Here is a 16,777-nt window from a genome sequence, read left to right as displayed (position 1 = left end):
CTATAGTATCTACTCCACCCTCTCGACGCGCTGCACCACCATCGCCGTCGCCGCACCGCCCCCATTACAAATAGCGGCGACGCCATACTCGCCCGGCTGCAGCTGGTGCAGCAGGGTGACCAGGATGCGCGACCCGGAGCTGCCGAGCGCATGGCCGAGCGAGATCGCGCCGCCGAGGGGGTTGACCCTCGCGTTCTCTAGGCCGAGGATCTAGTTCCGTTAGCACGATAGCCTCTTCCGCGCCAGATAGCGAACCTAAAACGTAAACGTAGACGTACCTTCTCATTCGCCTTAATCACGGCTGCAAACGCCTCATTGAACTCCCACACCGCCACCTGCTCCTTGGAAATCCCCGCGCGCCGCAACGCAATGGGCACGGCCTTGGCCGGCGCGACCGGGAAATCCACCGGATCGACCGCCGCATCCGCCGCGGCGACCACCCGCGCCAACACGGGGTTGCTCCCATCGCCCGCATACTCCCTGGCCAGATCCCTCGAGCCGAGCACCAGCGCCGACGCGCCGTCGTTCATGGTACTCGCGTTGCCCGCGGTGACAGTCCCCGACCCATCGCGCAGGAACGCCGGCTTCAGCGCGCGCAGCTTATCAGCCCTCAGATTCTCGAACCCCTCGTCCGTGTCCACGACCGTCTCCTTGCCTTTCTTATCCTTGATGGTAACGGGGACCACCTCCGCCGCAAACCTGCCGGACTGCCACGCGGCCTGCGCGCGCTCGTAGCTGCGGATCGCATAGTCGTCCTGCGCCTCCCGGCTGACCCCGTGCTTCTTGGCCGTCGTCTCGGCGCAGATGCCCATGTGGATCTGGTTGTACACGTCCCACAGCCCGTCTTTGATCAGCCCGTCCTCCAGCTTGATCTCCCCGAATGGTGGCAGCTGCGCGCTCCGCGGCAGGTAGTACGGGACCCGCGACATGTTCTCCATTCCGCCGGCGATCTGGGCGCGGGAGAGCCCCAGCTGGATGTTTTGGGCGGCTAGTGCCACGGCTTTCAGGCCCGAGGCACAGACCTTGTTGATCGTCGTGCAGTCGAGGGAGGGTGGGAGGTCGGCGAAGATGGCGGCTTGTCGCGCGGGTGACTGGCCGATGTTGGCGGAGAGGACGTTGCCCATGTATAGGTCTGTGAATTCGGGGATGGGGACCCCGGATTTGTGGACTGCGGCGCGGATGGCGGTTGCGCCGAGGTGGGGGGCGGAGATGTTGGCGAAGGGGCCGTTGAACTGGTTGGGGTTGGGGTGGTGTTAGCGGTGGAAGAAAAGGGTGTGTTTTGGTGGTTTTCCCCCATGTGCTTGAGGTTGAGGTTTGGGGATGTGGGTGGGGGGCATGGTGATGGTAAAGAGGGGGGAGTATGGGGGTCTCCCCCATGATCGTTAAGGGTGGCAGGTGAGTGAGAATTGTTCAAGTAGGCAGATGGAATGCAGGACTATAGGATTCTCAGCCCACCTTTGCAGTTGGCGTGCGGGCTGCACTCAGAATATAGGCTTCTTCGATCTGAGAGGGCCGGGTGGTGTGGAAGGCGCGCTGGAACTGAGGGCGTGCGGGGAGGGCCCGCATCACACGAGTGGTGCGCTGCATGATGAGAGGGCGGATGAATGACAAGCGAGAGAAAAAGAATAGATTTGTGAGAATGGTATTATGAATGAAGTAGGAGAGTTATTAGAGTGAGGGTAAGTGTAAGTCAAGAAGAAGCAGGGTGAGGGTAACTCTTGAGGTAGGTATATCCAGACATTAAATGAATGAAGTCCGCCTCCGCCCGCCTGTAGCCGCTGAGCCGCTGCCGAGGTAACCCCATCACGTGCGGGGTCACATGCGGGGTCGGCCTTTCCTCCGAAATTCCAACAATTAAACATAGGAAAACCACAACACAGATGACTGAACGAAAGACCGAAAGACATATACGTCCCACAAAACACCTGCAAAGCCAACAACCAAAGCCAACTACTGCCATCGTCCCAACCTCGACCCTCCACTCCGATCGTCTTCGTCCGCAATCCGCTCATCGCTCGGAAACATCGGCCAACAATCCGTCATCGAAGCGCGCGTGCGCGGTCGGGTCCGTCGATGCACCATGCGCGGACTCCTCACAGCCTCGTCGCTCCGACGCGCAAACGCAGTCCTCAATAACCGAGATCCTCGCTCCCTCAGATCCCGCCTTCCCTCCTGAATAATGCGCGGTCGTGCCTGCTGCAGCGTGTGCGATCGGGACGTCGATGGCGTGGGTCGAGCCCGTGAGTCCAGACGCGTGGGATAAGGCGAGGCCGTGCGAGGACGGGCCGGATCTCGGGATGCCATGCGGCCACGGCTGGCGTTGGTGTCCAAGGAGCGACTGCGGCGGTTCATCGGGCGGATGGGGATTCTGCTTGGTGGGGGGCGCATCGTGCTCGGGCGCGTGGGGCTGTCCTCCCCGGAACTGCCCGTCGTCGTGTCCTCCACCGGGCTGTTCTCGCTCGAGCTAGGCGGGACCTGCTCCAGATTCTCGGCGAAGTGGACATGGCGCGTCGGGGTCATGCTTCGACTGCTCTGGTGCGGAGAAGCAGTCCGGAGTCGCGGCATCCCTGGCGTGGAGCGCGTCTTGCGGATGGGCTCCCGCTCCGCCACAGGAGAGCGCGGCCGCGGGGGTCGGGTCCGTCGCGGGGGAATGGGTGGAACGGGTGAAATGACCCGGGCGGCTTGAGACCGGGGTTGGCGGATCTCCAACTCCACTGCCGGTCGGGCGGGTTGAGAGCGAGAACGAGGCCGGAATACCTGTTTGATTGCACGCGTCAGACGATTCTTATGCGAAGGGCTCGGGCGATGTACCACTTCTGGATCCATCGTGATTGGAGATGTGGGTCGTCTGGGTTGAGTGACGAAGATCTGCTTGAAAGCTCGTGTCAGCCGTCTCCGCTTGGGAGGGATCGAGGGAAGTCCCACAGGTGACGGTGTGACGGGTCGAGGACGCCCTCGGGGCAGGCGTTCCTCACGCAGAGCTCGCGCTCCTGGACGTGGGGCGGCAAAGTGAATCGCCGGTGGTGATCGCGAGGGCGTCGATCTGTACGAAGTCTTGGGTCTCATGGGCGACACCAGCTGGGGCTCAGGGCGACGGGGAGGGTCGACCACGACGGGCGTGCGTTGCCAGGGCCGGCCGCGCGGCCGCCGGAGTGGCAGCGGCCGCCTCAGTTCATCGTCCGACGAGTCCGGCTGCCGTCGGAGAAAGGGAAACCGAAATTTGAAGCTTCCACTACGTCTGCGGGTGAGTGGCCTCGGCATACCGTGCGGGTCGTCTAGGCCCCTCATAGTCGTGTTTACTGGCACCTCGCGGCAATCTCGTTCGATACTGGTCCGCGTTTCTTTGCGGCAGAGTCTGATCCAGCCTCGGGGACAGCGCTTCACCTTGCGCTCGATGCGCCTAATCCCCCCCGGAAGGACTTCGATAGTTTCTCTGATATGGCACATGATTAGCAGAGACTCTCTCTCCGACCTGCCGTGTACTGGGTGGGAAATTACTCTATGACAGGTAGGTAATCCAAATATGATGCTGATTTTTTCTAGCCGAAGGGCCGTAGGGCGGCCAGATATACTTGCCGGGGGCAGACTCGCAACTGAAACCTGCCCTCACAGACAAAGAACACGCACCGGCATCGTAGAGCAGTGGGGACAATAGGCGTGGCATCCGATCTCTTTGTGTAGACAGCGGCGTTGTCGCAACAAGGACAACGGGGGTGAGCGTGAAAGCAACCAACTCTTGTTGTTCAGTCCCGGGCGACATGTGGTAGAAGTCATGGGTTCACCGCGCCTGATAGAGAAAGGAGCAGAACATACGAGGCATAGGTTGGTTCAGGTGGTTAGGGAATCAAAAGACAAAAGAGATAAAGAGTGGGTTCCAGTCCATAAACAAGGGGAAGAGTCAAAGACATTATATCTCCTGCCCCATCACCCAGAGCACATGGAACGGGAGATCACCGGATTCGAGCCCTGGGCTCTTTTTGTTTTCCTCTCCAGCCTTCGTGTGGCTGAGCAGGTGTAGGTAGGAGAAGGTAGGCGTAGGTATAGTACCCAGGCACCAGACCATACCTATTCCAAGCTAGACGGGAGTCATTCATGTCTACTTCGTATTGTGGGATTTCCGGTGAGTGCTCGGCATATTGCTGGAAGTACCAGCCTTACGAAAGAGGTAGTTAGTACTTACTACAGTAGGTAAGTTAGCGAATGATGGAAAAAGTGCGGTGCAGTGCAGTGCAGTGCAAGTGGAGGTCACCCGGGCTCTCTCTTTCTGACCCTCCTATCATCCAGCCCGAGTCACCCGGGCAATTGCAGTAACCAGATGACATGACATCACCAGCCTTTTTTTGTTTCTTTTTTGTTTCTTTCTTTCTTTCTTTTTTTTTTTTTACAGTTCGTCTTATTTGTTTATTTGAGCGGTGAAGGAATTACCAGGATACACACTGAGATAATCACATGCATTACGTAGTACACCAGAAGAGCCTCCTCATTATCTCTCTCTTAGTCTTATTGCTGGAGCGAAGATGGAAGAAGAACCTGCCTCCGTCCCTGCACAGGCTGCACCCGCGGCAGCCTGCAGCCACCAACAGAACCAATCCCTAGACGCTTGATGGTTGGTTGGTTGGCTGGGATCGCTTGGTCCCTGACTCTTGCCTGCCCATACACTGTCATAACCCAAGCTACCTCAGCTACTATTCGACTCCGTATAGATTAACGGGAAAGAATCTGGAAGAAAGGATTATCAGGCAGCGATTATGATCTTCCGTATACTGTATATAGTCCTTGCGGTAAGGTATAGGGGTCCGTTGTGCCTGACCTGACCTGCCCTGCCCGAGCCACAGTTCGTATCGCAGCCACAGCCTCGTGGTGTGGCGTTTAAGGGGATGGGATCCTGGCCAATCACCGATGGGGTTGGGGGGGAGAGGGGGTTGTTGGGTTGACTGGTCGTATGTGTGGGCAAATTGTAAGCTGGGTGTTGGTTGCATGGCGGATCGGTCCGGTGCATACTTTTCTTGCAGTGTTGGTTTGTGGGCTATGGATGGTGGTGAAGGTGGACGGGAATATTGTGAATTGGGGGAGGGTTGGCGCAGTTGCTGAGCCACGATCCTTGCTACTCACTAGTCCAAGAGTGATGGCGGATGATTGTGTTTTCTGCGAAGAGGAGTCGACACGGGCTCTTAGCTGGTTAAGCAGATAATGGCATTATACGAACTGACTATACTACAGTCACAACTATTCTGACCGATACTAATTCTCCACATCCACCACCTGCCCCGTCCGCAACGCCCGTCCGATCGCGTCCACCACATCCAACGCCCGCAACGCCTCTGCCCCCGAACACACTGGCTCAACCTTCCCCTCCAGCACCTCTACAAAATGCGCCAGCTGCAGCGCGAACGGCGTCTGCGTCGTGTCCACCGCCGCCTGCTCCACCGCCAACTCCTCGTTCCAACTGCGCTGCGCGCGGCCCTCGTAGCTCCACAGCCGCATGTCCGGGACGCTCAACGACCCCTTCTGCCCAAAGATCCGGTAGAACCCTTCGCCGCCTTGGCCCTGAACCTGCGGGATGAGTGGGTTCTCGCCGGTGCCGGCCTCGAAGCTCCACGGCGCCGGCGTGGCATCGCACACCAGGAAAGTGCCTACCACGCCGGAGGCGAACCGCAAAGTGATCGCGGCGCCTTCTTCGGCATCGTGCGGGGGGGACGGCCGCGTGGAGGGTGTTTGCTCGGCGAAGACCCGCGTGATCGGGCCGAAGAGGTAGTGTAGTAGGTCGACGTCGTGGATCAGGTTAATGGACAGCACCCCGCCGCCCGTGGTGGTGCTGCGGCGCCAGTCGCCCGGTGGGGCGAAGTAGCTCTCGGGTTTGTACAGGGTCCAGAGGCCGTTGAGCGCGATGAGCGGCCCCAGCGCGTCGCTGGAGAGGAGCTGCTTTGTGGCGGTGATGTAGGGGTTGAAGCGGCGGTGGTGGCCGATGAGCAGTTTCGGAGATGACAGGGTGAGGGTGGAGAGCAGGGCGCGGGCGGTTGCTGGGTCGTCGCTGATGGGCTTCTCTAGCAGGACGTGGATGCCCTGCGCCAGGAGGTCTGTGGCAATGGGGATGTGCGTGTGGTTGGGAGTGCAGACGATGGCTGCGTCGGGGCGCGGGGTGGAGGGGCTGGCCAGGAGGGCGGCCACGGAGGGGAAGTAGGCTGTCTGCAGGGTCTCGGCCGTTTGGACAGCGTTGGGGGAGGGATCCACCAGGGCAAGGAGGTTGGTGTTGGGGTTGGCCTGGACGGTTTGGGCGTGACGGGGGCCAATGAGGCCGGCCCCGACGATGATGATATTGAATGGCATACTGAAGGGTTTGGGGATGTGGTTGTTCGAAGGAAGAGTCGCAGGGGCAGAGCAGCCGGGGAGCAGCTAGTTATACCTCGTCCACGCAGTTGGGTCCGGGGTAACCGATGGACCCTGGAGTGGGCCGTTCCATGACGTGTCTGACTCACCGACCTTTGTGTCTCCGGATAATCGGATAGAGATTGGGATAGACAGAGGCAGGGACGAGTTGTGTCTAGACCTAGTGGCTAAACGAGATCTGGGGATGAGCTCTTAGCCGGGGTGTACAAAGCATATATGCCATAGTATATGTACTCAACCTTGGATCTTGAGGCAGCTGCAGTAAATGGATATGTCTTCGTTGTGATGATGAGGAATGGTATCATAGGATCAAAAGGAACGATTAACAGAGACACCGAGATTGTAGGTATCTCATGTATAAGTTACCAACCACTTTTGAAGTGATGGTACCAAGCAGAAAGTGAAAAAGAAAAGCAAGTGCCGAGAGCAGTCACCGTCCCCCGCAAAAGCCGGGCCCGCCAAACCGGCGCCGAGTCGGGGGCGATGCCTCAGGCGCCGGGCCCGGTCGGGTGTTTGCACTGTTGCATTGTTTATTGCTTTTGGTACCACGGAAAAGTCTTGGCTTCCCTCTTCAGAGTCTCCTCTTGGCATCGACACTGCCACTCTCCCGTCTGTCTTTACTGCAACCTTTCTCCTCTCTGACTTCACACAAGGGATGACAGTCCGGTCAGAATGCCCCTGATCGTTGTGTGCAGCGAAAAACTGTTGATGCCCCTCACCACTTCATCTTTCACACCCGACTAAAAGGCTGACGAGGCCGATCATGGCCGCGTCGACCCCGGATTTCCGCCCGGCGGACGACTCGGCCGCCCCGGCCGCGAAAGAATCCTCTTCCCTGAACTTCTTCACCACCAAGCTGGACTTCTTTGTTCATGCGCCCAGCCTGGATGATCTCTGTGGCATATACAACCCAGTGGTAGCTCTGCTCGAGACGGGCGTCCATAATGGCCTCTGGTGGCTGGACGTGACCGCCGCCTCCGATGAGGACATCGAGACCCTCGCGCGGAGCTTCGGTCTCCACCCGCTGACCGTCGAGGACATCACGCAGCGTGAGACGCGCGAAAAGATCGAGCTCTTCGAGTCCTACTACTTCCTCTCATTGCGACCGCCCAGTTCCCGCAAGACCGACGACGGCGTGTGTATCGTCTCCCACAACCTCTACGCTGTTGTCTTCCCGGAGGGGGTGCTCAGTTTCAACTTCGGCACCAGCTTGCACGCTGACCACGTCCGGAATCGTATCAAGGAACACCGGAGCCATTTGGCGCTGACCAGTGATTGGATTTGCTATGCTATCATGTACGACCCCCTCCCCGTATTTCCTTCTTCAACGCTAACTCTACTCTCCTAGTGACGCGATTGTCGACGGCTTTGCCCCGTTCATTGCTCGCGTGGAGACCGGTGTCGACCTGATGGAAGACCACATTGCCGTGACCCGCCCGGACGAGATTGGACTGGCTTTGCAGCAGATCTACAAGTGGCGCAAGGAGGTGATTCAGATCCGACAGCTGCTGCATGACAAGACGGATGTGATCCGGTGTTTTGCGCGCCACTGTGATGCGCTGGCGGCTACGTCGACCCAGGTGGCTCTGTATCTCAGTGACATCCGCGACCACGTGCTGACCATGATGGCCAATCTGGAGCAGGCGGAGCAGATGCTCTCGCGGTCGCAGTCGAAATATCTGTCGCAGCTGCACTTCGACTCCGGGCGCATGCGCAATGAAATCGCTACGGCGCTGAGTCGGTTGACCGTCGTGGCGTCGACGATCGTGCCGATGCAGTTTATCACAGGGCTTTTTGGGATGAACGTCATGGTGCCTGGCAAGTCGCCTGGAGGCCTGGCGTGGTGGTATGGGATTATTGGGGTTATCCTGGTTTTGATTGTGCTGTTTCTGCTTGTGGCTAAGAGAATGAGGTTATTTGATCGATAATCTACCAGAGAATAGCAAGCTACGACAGCCATCCACACCCTATGCATTGACCAGCCTGCAACCGCCTAGTCATTCCTCAGAACCGCCTCTACCAACTCCGCCTGTCGTGCCAGCACCTCTTCCCTCAGCCGCCGTCCGACCAACTGCACATGACAAGGCGCACCTTCCACTTCCTCCGGTCGATCTGCATCCCATCAATTGGAGTGTCATAGCGGTGGATGGAACACTTACAAGGGGGTCGATATACTGCATCCTGTCTGAACCATTCCCGATCCGCAGCAGCATCTGACCTGCCGAACGGCAGCACGCAGCTCGGTCTCTGTACGCGATCAGCACCCAATCTCCCTCGTGCCAGGACAAGGATGTTAGAGTAGAACATACATCCACCAAATTCCAAAACACTGTATACCACGCATGACTGTACGTATCATGCGGCAGGGCGCAGCTCTGGTACGCCGGCGCCAGGATCACATCCAGCTTCTTCTCTACGAACACCCGGCGCGTCTGCGCAGTGATCTCCGCCTTTCGGGCGGTCAGCCTGAATAGATCGCGCAAGGTTGGCGCAGGGTTTGTCGTGTTGGATCCATTGACAATCCCCACGGACGGAACGTGCGGCTCCCCCGCTGCATCCAGATGCGATAACGCTGTCCGGTCAGCGTCGAGGCCGAACAGCCCGAAGGCGATCTCATTCCCATCCTCCATGTCCGGGAACTGCGTAGTGATATCCACAACCCCGTGGCCCGCAGCAGCGAGCTTATCGGCCGCCCGATGAAGGTTCCGCGCGATGTTTGGGTGCAGCGGCAGACCCGGGTGCGCCGTGAACAGCCCGATCCGCAGCTTCTCGCCTTCGTTTTGGTCGGACACAGCCCACGGTATGCCTAACGCGGCATCATCGAAGTCATAAGGAGGCACATCACAGACGGTCTTCATGAACAGATTCGCATCACGGACGGAGTGACAGATGGGCCCGATCACCGGGGAAATCCCGGAAAGATACCCCGCGACGCTGGGACTCATCACCCCGGCGTGGGGCACACGGCCCATCGAGGGCTTGAACCCGACCAAGCCGCAGCAGTGCGCGGGGATGCGGATCGAGCCCGCGATATCGGTGGCGACGCCCAGCAGCGACCCGCGGAGGGCGACGAGGGCGCCCTCGCCGCCCGAGCTGCCGCCGGCGGTCAGCGTGCGGCGGTGCGGGTTGAGCACGCGGCCGAAGACGTTGTTGTGCGAGTCGGCGGTCATCAGCGTTTGTGGAACGTTGGTCTTGACGTAGATGATGGCGCCGGCGGCGAGCAGCACGTCGACCAGCGGCGTGTTGGCCTTTTGGACGGGTCGGTCCAGGAATGCGACGTAGCCCAGCGTTGAGGCCACCCCGGCCACGTGGAACATATCCTTTACGCTGACGGGTAGCCCGTGCAACGGGCCGACGGGCTGTCCGGTTGTTGCGAGGTGCCTGTCTAGCTCCTTTGCGCGGGCGTGCGCTTGGTCGAACATCGTCTCCGTGAGGCAGTTGGTCAGTTGCTGCGCGATGGCGGCGCGCTTGCTGAAGGCTGTTGTCACTTCGACGGCGGTGTAGGTGCCGTCCGCCAGTTGGGCGAGGAGCGTCGTGGCATCTGCGGTCTCGGTGATGGCCAGCTCGCGCGAGCTCAGGAGCCCGCTCTTACGCGGGATGGAGAGGACATTCTCGGGGGAGATGGGGGAGGCGGTGGCTAGGAGGGCGGCGGGCAGGCGCCATTCGGCGGGGATCTTGGCCAGTGCTTCGGCTTGCTTGGCTTGGACTTTTTGTTGCCAGGCTGGGGTGGTCATGGTGTGTTGTTGTTGGTGGTTGTGAATGTGTAAGTATGAGGTTTAGGATGGGGACGGGGGTAGGTGTAGGTGCAGTACAGTGGTTGTAAAGGATGAACGGGGTGAATGGCGTGCGGGGTGAAGAGGGGTTGAGCTGGCGTCGGCGAGACGGCCAATGCGAGGGTGATGTCACCTAGCGTCGAGGGGTACTGACATGAGTTGACTCTGGATTTACTTTGTGCAGACCAGTCTTATCCTCTTATATCTCCTTTGCAGAGTAGCGATCAACTTGGAATGAGGGTGTATGCCTCGCATGTTAACAAAGTATAGCAGGCAGATGTGCATTCACATGCCCGGATGAGTAATTATGCACAGCTTGTGAATGTATACTGAAAATCTCATGCAACCTTGTTGATGGACCAAATGGACATTCTAGACCTCCCTACTTTATTTCTATCATTGGCTCGTTTCTATGCAGTAGATCAGTCCAGAATAGTCTACAAGCCATGAAAAACTGCTGGTCTGAAAACTCTGTATATGATTCTGCCGTGTCGTGCATCGTCCACGCCCTTACCATGACATGCTCCACTTTTCCAATTTTGCACCCCAGACCCAGGTTTCGGGGTGGGCCACCGAGGGTAACCGACGAGATGTGAATCATCGCGAGTCTTTCTGTGCATTCTTCAACCTCCAGGTTTCTCTTCATCACCGAAGTGCAGTCACATTCAAATTCAACTTCATCTGGTGGCCGGACAGTACCTCAGGCTGCTCATCACCAGACAGCCCCGACAACCCTCACCTACACTGACACAACCCTCAGTACCTACACCCCATCCTCCACAGCCCAGCAAAATGGCCTCAACCTCAACCTCAACAGCCGTAGAATGGCAAACTGCCCCCGCAATCGAGCTGGAGTCGCGCGCGCCCAAACTCCCCTCCGCGGCCCCAACCTCCGCCACCGACGCGATCATGCAAGCGTCCGCGCAGGCGGACGCCGAGGTCCCCGACGGCGGACGCGGGTGGCTCGTGATCGGGGCGTGCGCGGTGCTGACGTGGTGGGTGATCGGGACCTCGTACTGCTGGGGGGTGCTGCAGGCGGCGCTGGTGGGGGAGGGCCTGGCGGCGGCGTCGACGCTGGCGTTCGTGGGGTCACTGGCGACAGCCTGCATCTCGTTTTTGGGGATCGCCAACGCGCAGCTGATCCGGAAGCTAGGCACGCAGACCAGCGCGATGCTGGGAGTATTTTGCTTGGGGCTGGGGTCGATTCTCAGCGGGTTCTCGTACCGCAGTGTTGCGGGGTTGTTTGTCACGCAGGGGGTCGTGTTTGGGGTGGGGATTAGGTTGGTTTGCCACCGGCTCTTCTCGGAGGAGAAAAGGTATAGCGATGGCGATGGCTAATAGGTTTTAGTATGTGTTTCATGGTCGTCTCGACGATCCCTGCGCAGTACTTCAAGGCCAAGCGCGGCACTGCCAACGGGATCGTCTACGCGGCCGGCGGCCTCGGCGGCACCGCGCTCAGCTTCCTCATCAACGCCCTGCTCAATAGCGTCGGCACCGCCTGGACCTTCCGGGTGATCGGCTTCATGACCTTGGCCACGGGGCTGCCCGCCGCGTGGATGGTGCAGCAGCGCGTTCCCATCCCGCGGGCTGCGTTTGTCGAGTGGTGAGAACCCCCTCTCTCCCTAACCCTAGCCAACTCCCACCCCCCCCGATCTAATGCTTGAATGTATTGTAGGCGCCTCTTCCGCGACCTCCGCTTCTGCCTCCTCTTCGCCGTCGGCGCCATCGCCACCTTCCCCTTGCTGGTGCCCCCCTTCTTCCTGCCCCTCTACGTCAACGCCCTGGGCATGGGCTCCACGGCCGGCGCCGGCGTCGTCGCCGCCTTCAACTTCTCCTCCGCCCTGGGCCGCCTCACGTGCGGCTTCGCCAGCGACACCATCGGTCCGTTGAACACGCTGTTCGGCTCGCTGCTGCTCTCTGCCTTGAGTATGTTGATCATCTGGCCCGTGTCGACGTCTATCGGCCCGCTCATCGTCTTTGTGGTCATTAACGGCATGTCGAATGGGGGGTTCTTCTCGACGATCCCTACGGTGGTTGGGAATGTGTTTGGGTCCGCGCGCGTGGGCGTCGCGATGGGGATGATTGTTACCGGGTGGGCGGGGGGTTATCTTCTTGTGAGTCTTGCCTTCAATTCCTCTTTGCTTTTCTTCTTCTGAAAGCAGAATGGGGTGAGTCTGGGGAGTGAGGGGACGGCTACTGACAAGGTGGCAGGGCTCGCCGATTGCAGGATACATTCTCGATGCGTCGGGGGGTGAGGGGGCAGGCACGAAGGCGTATCGGCCGGCCATTCTGTACGCGGGTTTCATGGCGCTAGCGGCGACGGTGCTGTCATTGGGGATTCGGGTGAAGACCAGCGCGAAATTGGGGAAGAGGGTTTGAATCCGGGGTAGGATGAAACCCAGAGCTAAATCCATAGACTGCTAGAGATTTTCCTTAAAACAGCATGCAATAGACATATTTCACTACTTTCACAACCATGCAATAAATCTCATCCACAGACATTGTAATGTCGATCTAGACGAATCACTCCGGAATCTGATGCTCCTCCGCCGCCACCCCAGCACGCCACCGATACTTGGCGGCGGGATGGCCTTCCGGCGGCCCCGTCTGGCCCCTCCGGCCGTACAGGTTCTCGCGATACGTGCCCCGCGGCACCGCGTAGTCCTCCCAGAAGAGACCCCGTTTCCGCAGCTCCGGCAGCAGCAGGTCGATGATATCCTTGAACGAGCCGGGTTTGATGGCGTATGCCTGGTGCTGTTAGCCTTGTTTACCCTACCCCTACCCTCACCCCCTGATCCACAGCCCACGGGGAAATAAGTGAAGTGCAAGCAAGCAAGACATACCAAATTAAATCCATCGACATCCGCCTCGGCGACCCACCGCTCCATCTCATCGGCCACCTGCGCCGGCGTGCCCACAGGCGTCGCCCCCAGCCCGCCGACGGTGATATGGCGGCCGACGGTGGCCTTGGTCCACTTGGCCACTTCCGGGGTGGCTTTCGACCAGCCTTCCACGGCAGACCTGTACACACACACCACCATCAGCATCCCCTCCCAATCAACCAACATAGAAAGGAAGGAAGGATTGGAAATTACCGAATAGCATTACTCTGCACCCCGCGCAACTCCTCCTCCTCGCCATACTGACTCAAATCAATCCCCGTCCACCCGCCAAACAACGCCAACGCCCCTTCCACATCCCCGTAGCTCTGATACTCTTTGAACGTGTTGCGGGCCTCCTCCTCCGTCGCCCCGAGAACGGGACACAGCAACGCCAGGAACTTGATGCTCGTGCCGTCCCGCCCAAATTGCGAGGCGGCCAGCTCCCTGATCTCAGCGATGTTATTCTTGACGACGGAGGGCGAGTGGCCCGCCACGAAGATCGCCTCCGCGTGCTGCGCCGCGAACAGCTTACCGGATTTGGACGTCCCCGCTTGCAGGATGACGGGCGTGCGCTGCGGAGACGGCTGGCAGAGGTGCGGTCCGGGGACGGTGAAGTTGGGGCCGGTGTGGTTGATGGGCCGGACCAGCTCCGGGGAGGTGTAGATCCCCGTGGTCCGGGAGAGCTGCACCGCGTCGTCGCGCCAGGAGGATTCCCAGAGTTTGTAGGTCACGCGCAGGTATTCTTCGGCTGTGGCGTAGCGGGTGTCGTGCTGGACTTTGTTAGTGTCTGGGGCTGGGGCTGGGGTTGATTCGGAAGGGCTTGGGCTACCTGGGGCTGTTCGGTGAGACCTAAATTGCGGGCGGCCGAGTCGAGGTACCCTGTTACTACCTATTTCTCATTAGATGCCTTTTCCTTGGGCAGAAGAAGATGAGGAGATGGAGGATGCGTACATTCCACCCGACACTACTCAACCCAGTTAGCTAGGAACGTAAACACCCCTAAATGACTGCAGAGAGCAAAGGGGATCCTACCGCCCCTTGGTCAGATGATCCACCGTCGACAGCCGCCGCGCCAGGTGGTACGGCTGCTCGTACGTCGTCGCCACCGTCACCCCGAACCCGATGCTCTTCGTCACCGCCGCCATCGCAGGCACGACCGCCAGCGGCTCGTTGACCGGCCACTGCGCGCCCGAGGCGATCGCCGGCCCCAAGTTGCGGGGGCCCTTGTACACGTCATAGCCGCCTGGCACTTTCTTAGCTTTGAACATTCTAGTCTGTTGAATGGAAACGTGAAGGAGAGACTACCTAGAACATCCGCGATAAAGATCCCGTGGAACTTAGCCGCCTCCAGCAGCTGTGCCAGCTCCGTCCAATGCTCGATGTCGTTGAAGCGGTGCGATTCGTCCTCGGGGTGGCGCCACAGACCCGGCGATTGGTGTCCACTGCCTTTGAGGAGTCAGCTTCTGTTCATGAGGTGGAGGATAGAGGAGAAGAAGAGGGACCTACACATCTCAACGAAGGCGTTGAGGATGAGGGATTTGCGCGGGCGCGCGGGCTCGATGGATGTCATTGTGGTGGTTGGGTTATGGTGAGAATGTTAATGTCAATTCCCAAAGTCAGGCCGTAACGATGCAGCCAGAAGCGATCCTATCGAGACTTTTATATTGTTTGGTCGTTGTCGCGGTTGATCTGCGTGCGTAGCATCAATGTGGGCCGGGATGGCGTGATAACGAGGGGAGTAAGGGTCATTCCCGGCTCTGGGGTACAGTATGGTGAGTAGGTGTCGGGCGATAGATGCACTTGTACCTACGACTAAGATATCTACCCGAGAGCAATGCTCAAGAAGATCAGGGATGTATTGGATAGCTTAGTGGATGCAGTGATTAGGGCTGAGCTTCCGCTGAGCTGCGACCAATGCATTGCCCTACTTTTGGGTCGATGCCGCCAGCGCGCGGCCCGGTCACGCAATGCCCCTCCAACACTTTTGCTGCATTGCGGGCAGGTACAGCTCCATGTCGGCCGAGAAATCACTGTAGCTCAATTTTGGCTTGCCAAAGCACCTAATGTGAATATGTGATTGTATAATAAGTTTGCTGATCACGCTAAGTGGGTGCACAACGTGCATCTGGCCGCCCTTAAGGGTCGTGACGCTATTTCACCAACGTGAAGCCTTTTTGCCATGATGCCGAGTTCTATGCATCGGAACCATGCTTAGGAGTTGTATAAGGCTGAAAGAATCTGCTATTGTTTATATAGAGAGTCTTTCTGGAGAAGGTGGTGCATGGCGCTGTGTGAATCTCGATCGCGATGCGTACTGCCACATATGATTTGACTGGTAGTCAACATCTACTGTAAACGGACATAGCTTAAACAGATCCACGAAAGAGTCTCAACAAATTATTCCAAATGGACATCATGCATTAATATCTTCAGTCCCCTGCTGTATGACCGATTCTAAACACTGCTGTAAAGGACTGACCCTGGCAGATCTAGGTCCCTCCTTGAATTCGCTCATGGCTGCTGTTATCTACTGCTGATTAACGGGTCCCTGTTGTTTACTCATACCTATTGTTGCCAATGCAGGCTGATACTTATTCCAAGACCTCCGATCCAACACTGGGTATAAACAACGAGATATACTCTTCTGACAGTTCTAAACCACCAGAGATACATTCAAAGCGAACACTCGTGATAAATAGCTTTCCGGGGCTGACTATAGCCACAGGTGAACCATGCTTCCATCCTCAAGACGCCACCAAGTCACCTTCACCGCAAACTCTAGGGCGATCTCTTAATACACAGCATTCTACAATGCAGTAATACGGCTAATGTATAAGAGAAAAAAAATCCTATATGGGAGAGAATGCGAAAGTTTCAGTATATCAAGTTGCAGGTCAAAGACTTCATCCGGACAATGATGGAAGCGCTTGGGGTTGAGTCCCAAAGCAATTTATATGATCGGAAAAATCACTCGGTCTCATCACAAGCAGTCCTTACTATAAGCAATCAGGTTGTCTGAGAAGTTAGTGAAGGGAGGTTGAATCTCTAAACTCTGCATTGATTCACATCTGCTATTGTAAAAGGTTGCAATGTTTGTAGCCTAACACTAGCTTCCATTGAAATCTGCCAAGCCTTGAAAGAAAAGAGCAAAGATAGAAACAAAATCCACCAAAGTTGGCGCTATAGCCAGAAAGCACTTTTATAATCCTAAAATTGTAAGCACGGTAAGTATCCAGGCTCACATCACAGCTTCTAGTTAGTAATCCACATCTGGACTCGTGTATATACTCAGGCCCATTTACATTCACAAATGGCACGTGAACATACTCAGGGCGCGCGGCGGAAGGGCACACAGAACAGCCCCCACAGGTAAAAGCAGATTCTCAAACATCATTGGGCACTCCGTATCCTCCAAGATTGATGCAGGGGGCTATTCAACACCGGCCCTGACTAGCGCAACGCTATCACATATTAGGGACCCTGACCATTCCGCTTCATCTGCCCTTGGCCTGATCGGGGGTATCACTCAGCCCCGATCCCCGACCCCACTTTAGCCGAGTCGGCCCTGGTTCTTTCCATCCTCCAATCAGTTATTTCAAGGGAACCGACATCGTCCTTTGAGGCTTCAAGTGCCCAGTAGCATGTAAGACTTCTCCACCGTTCATCTACTACGCCCAGGGCTTGTTCCTGCTAGTCTGTATGATGGTTGGTTAACACAGCTTGTTACCCCTTTCT

General features: G+C 57.7%; 8 protein-coding genes across 8 annotated transcripts; 2 read left to right on the top strand and 6 right to left on the bottom strand.

The window, feature by feature from the left end:
• Positions 1 to 9: 9 nt before the first annotated feature.
• On the bottom strand, positions 10 to 1,566 carry ASPACDRAFT_30548 (uncharacterized protein; the record flags this gene model as incomplete). Its single annotated transcript, XM_020199741.1, has 3 exons — positions 10 to 210; positions 279 to 1,232; positions 1,456 to 1,566. 3 exons carry the CDS (start codon positions 1,564 to 1,566, stop codon positions 10 to 12), a joined length of 1,266 nt encoding a protein of 421 aa, XP_020055017.1.
• Positions 1,567 to 1,950: 384 nt separating this feature from the next.
• On the bottom strand, positions 1,951 to 3,447 carry ASPACDRAFT_44304 (putative RNA binding protein; the record flags this gene model as incomplete). The annotated part of the gene is made up of 1 exon (XM_020201403.1): positions 1,951 to 3,447. One exon carries the CDS (start codon positions 3,445 to 3,447, stop codon positions 1,951 to 1,953), a length of 1,497 nt encoding a protein of 498 aa, XP_020055016.1.
• On the bottom strand, positions 3,130 to 4,060 carry ASPACDRAFT_121230 (uncharacterized protein). Its single transcript, XM_020196417.1, has one exon. The coding sequence runs from the start codon at positions 3,758 to 3,760 to the stop codon at positions 3,500 to 3,502; it is 261 nt and encodes an 86-aa protein (XP_020055015.1). The 5' UTR covers positions 3,761 to 4,060; the 3' UTR covers positions 3,130 to 3,499.
• Positions 4,061 to 5,049: 989 nt separating this feature from the next.
• Positions 5,050 to 6,784, bottom strand: ASPACDRAFT_121227 (Gfo/Idh/MocA family protein). The gene has a single exon (XM_020196416.1). It carries the CDS (start codon positions 6,325 to 6,327, stop codon positions 5,242 to 5,244), a length of 1,086 nt encoding a protein of 361 aa, XP_020055014.1. The 5' UTR covers positions 6,328 to 6,784; the 3' UTR covers positions 5,050 to 5,241.
• A 366-nt stretch (positions 6,785 to 7,150) lies between these two features.
• Positions 7,151 to 8,315, top strand: ASPACDRAFT_52911 (magnesium transporter CorA family protein; the record flags this gene model as incomplete). The annotated part of the gene is made up of 2 exons (XM_020202673.1): positions 7,151 to 7,683; positions 7,736 to 8,315. The coding sequence occupies 2 exons, from the start codon at positions 7,151 to 7,153 to the stop codon at positions 8,313 to 8,315; spliced, it is 1,113 nt and encodes a 370-aa protein (XP_020055013.1).
• A 65-nt stretch (positions 8,316 to 8,380) lies between these two features.
• Positions 8,381 to 10,121, bottom strand: ASPACDRAFT_52910 (putative general amidase; the record flags this gene model as incomplete). The annotated part of the gene is made up of 3 exons (XM_020202672.1): positions 8,381 to 8,499; positions 8,547 to 8,634; positions 8,697 to 10,121. The coding sequence occupies 3 exons, from the start codon at positions 10,119 to 10,121 to the stop codon at positions 8,381 to 8,383; spliced, it is 1,632 nt and encodes a 543-aa protein (XP_020055012.1).
• Positions 10,122 to 11,069: 948 nt separating this feature from the next.
• ASPACDRAFT_52909 (uncharacterized protein) lies at positions 11,070 to 12,539 on the top strand (the record flags this gene model as incomplete). The annotated part of the gene is made up of 4 exons (XM_020202671.1): positions 11,070 to 11,440; positions 11,509 to 11,763; positions 11,836 to 12,274; positions 12,372 to 12,539. The coding sequence occupies 4 exons, from the start codon at positions 11,070 to 11,072 to the stop codon at positions 12,537 to 12,539; spliced, it is 1,233 nt and encodes a 410-aa protein (XP_020055011.1).
• Positions 12,540 to 12,683: 144 nt separating this feature from the next.
• Positions 12,684 to 14,612, bottom strand: ASPACDRAFT_44299 (LLM class flavin-dependent oxidoreductase; the record flags this gene model as incomplete). The annotated part of the gene is made up of 8 exons (XM_020201402.1): positions 12,684 to 12,908; positions 13,004 to 13,181; positions 13,256 to 13,812; positions 13,872 to 13,931; positions 13,994 to 14,006; positions 14,075 to 14,285; positions 14,348 to 14,488; positions 14,549 to 14,612. The coding sequence occupies 8 exons, from the start codon at positions 14,610 to 14,612 to the stop codon at positions 12,684 to 12,686; spliced, it is 1,449 nt and encodes a 482-aa protein (XP_020055010.1).
• Between the last annotated feature and the right edge of the window lie 2,165 nt (positions 14,613 to 16,777).

This window comes from Aspergillus aculeatus (genome assembly GCF_001890905.1).
Source record: "Aspergillus aculeatus ATCC 16872 unplaced genomic scaffold ASPACscaffold_10, whole genome shotgun sequence".
Taxonomy (NCBI): Eukaryota; Fungi; Ascomycota; class Eurotiomycetes; order Eurotiales; family Aspergillaceae; genus Aspergillus; species Aspergillus aculeatus.
This window is presented reverse-complemented; position numbering and strand designations above follow the sequence as displayed.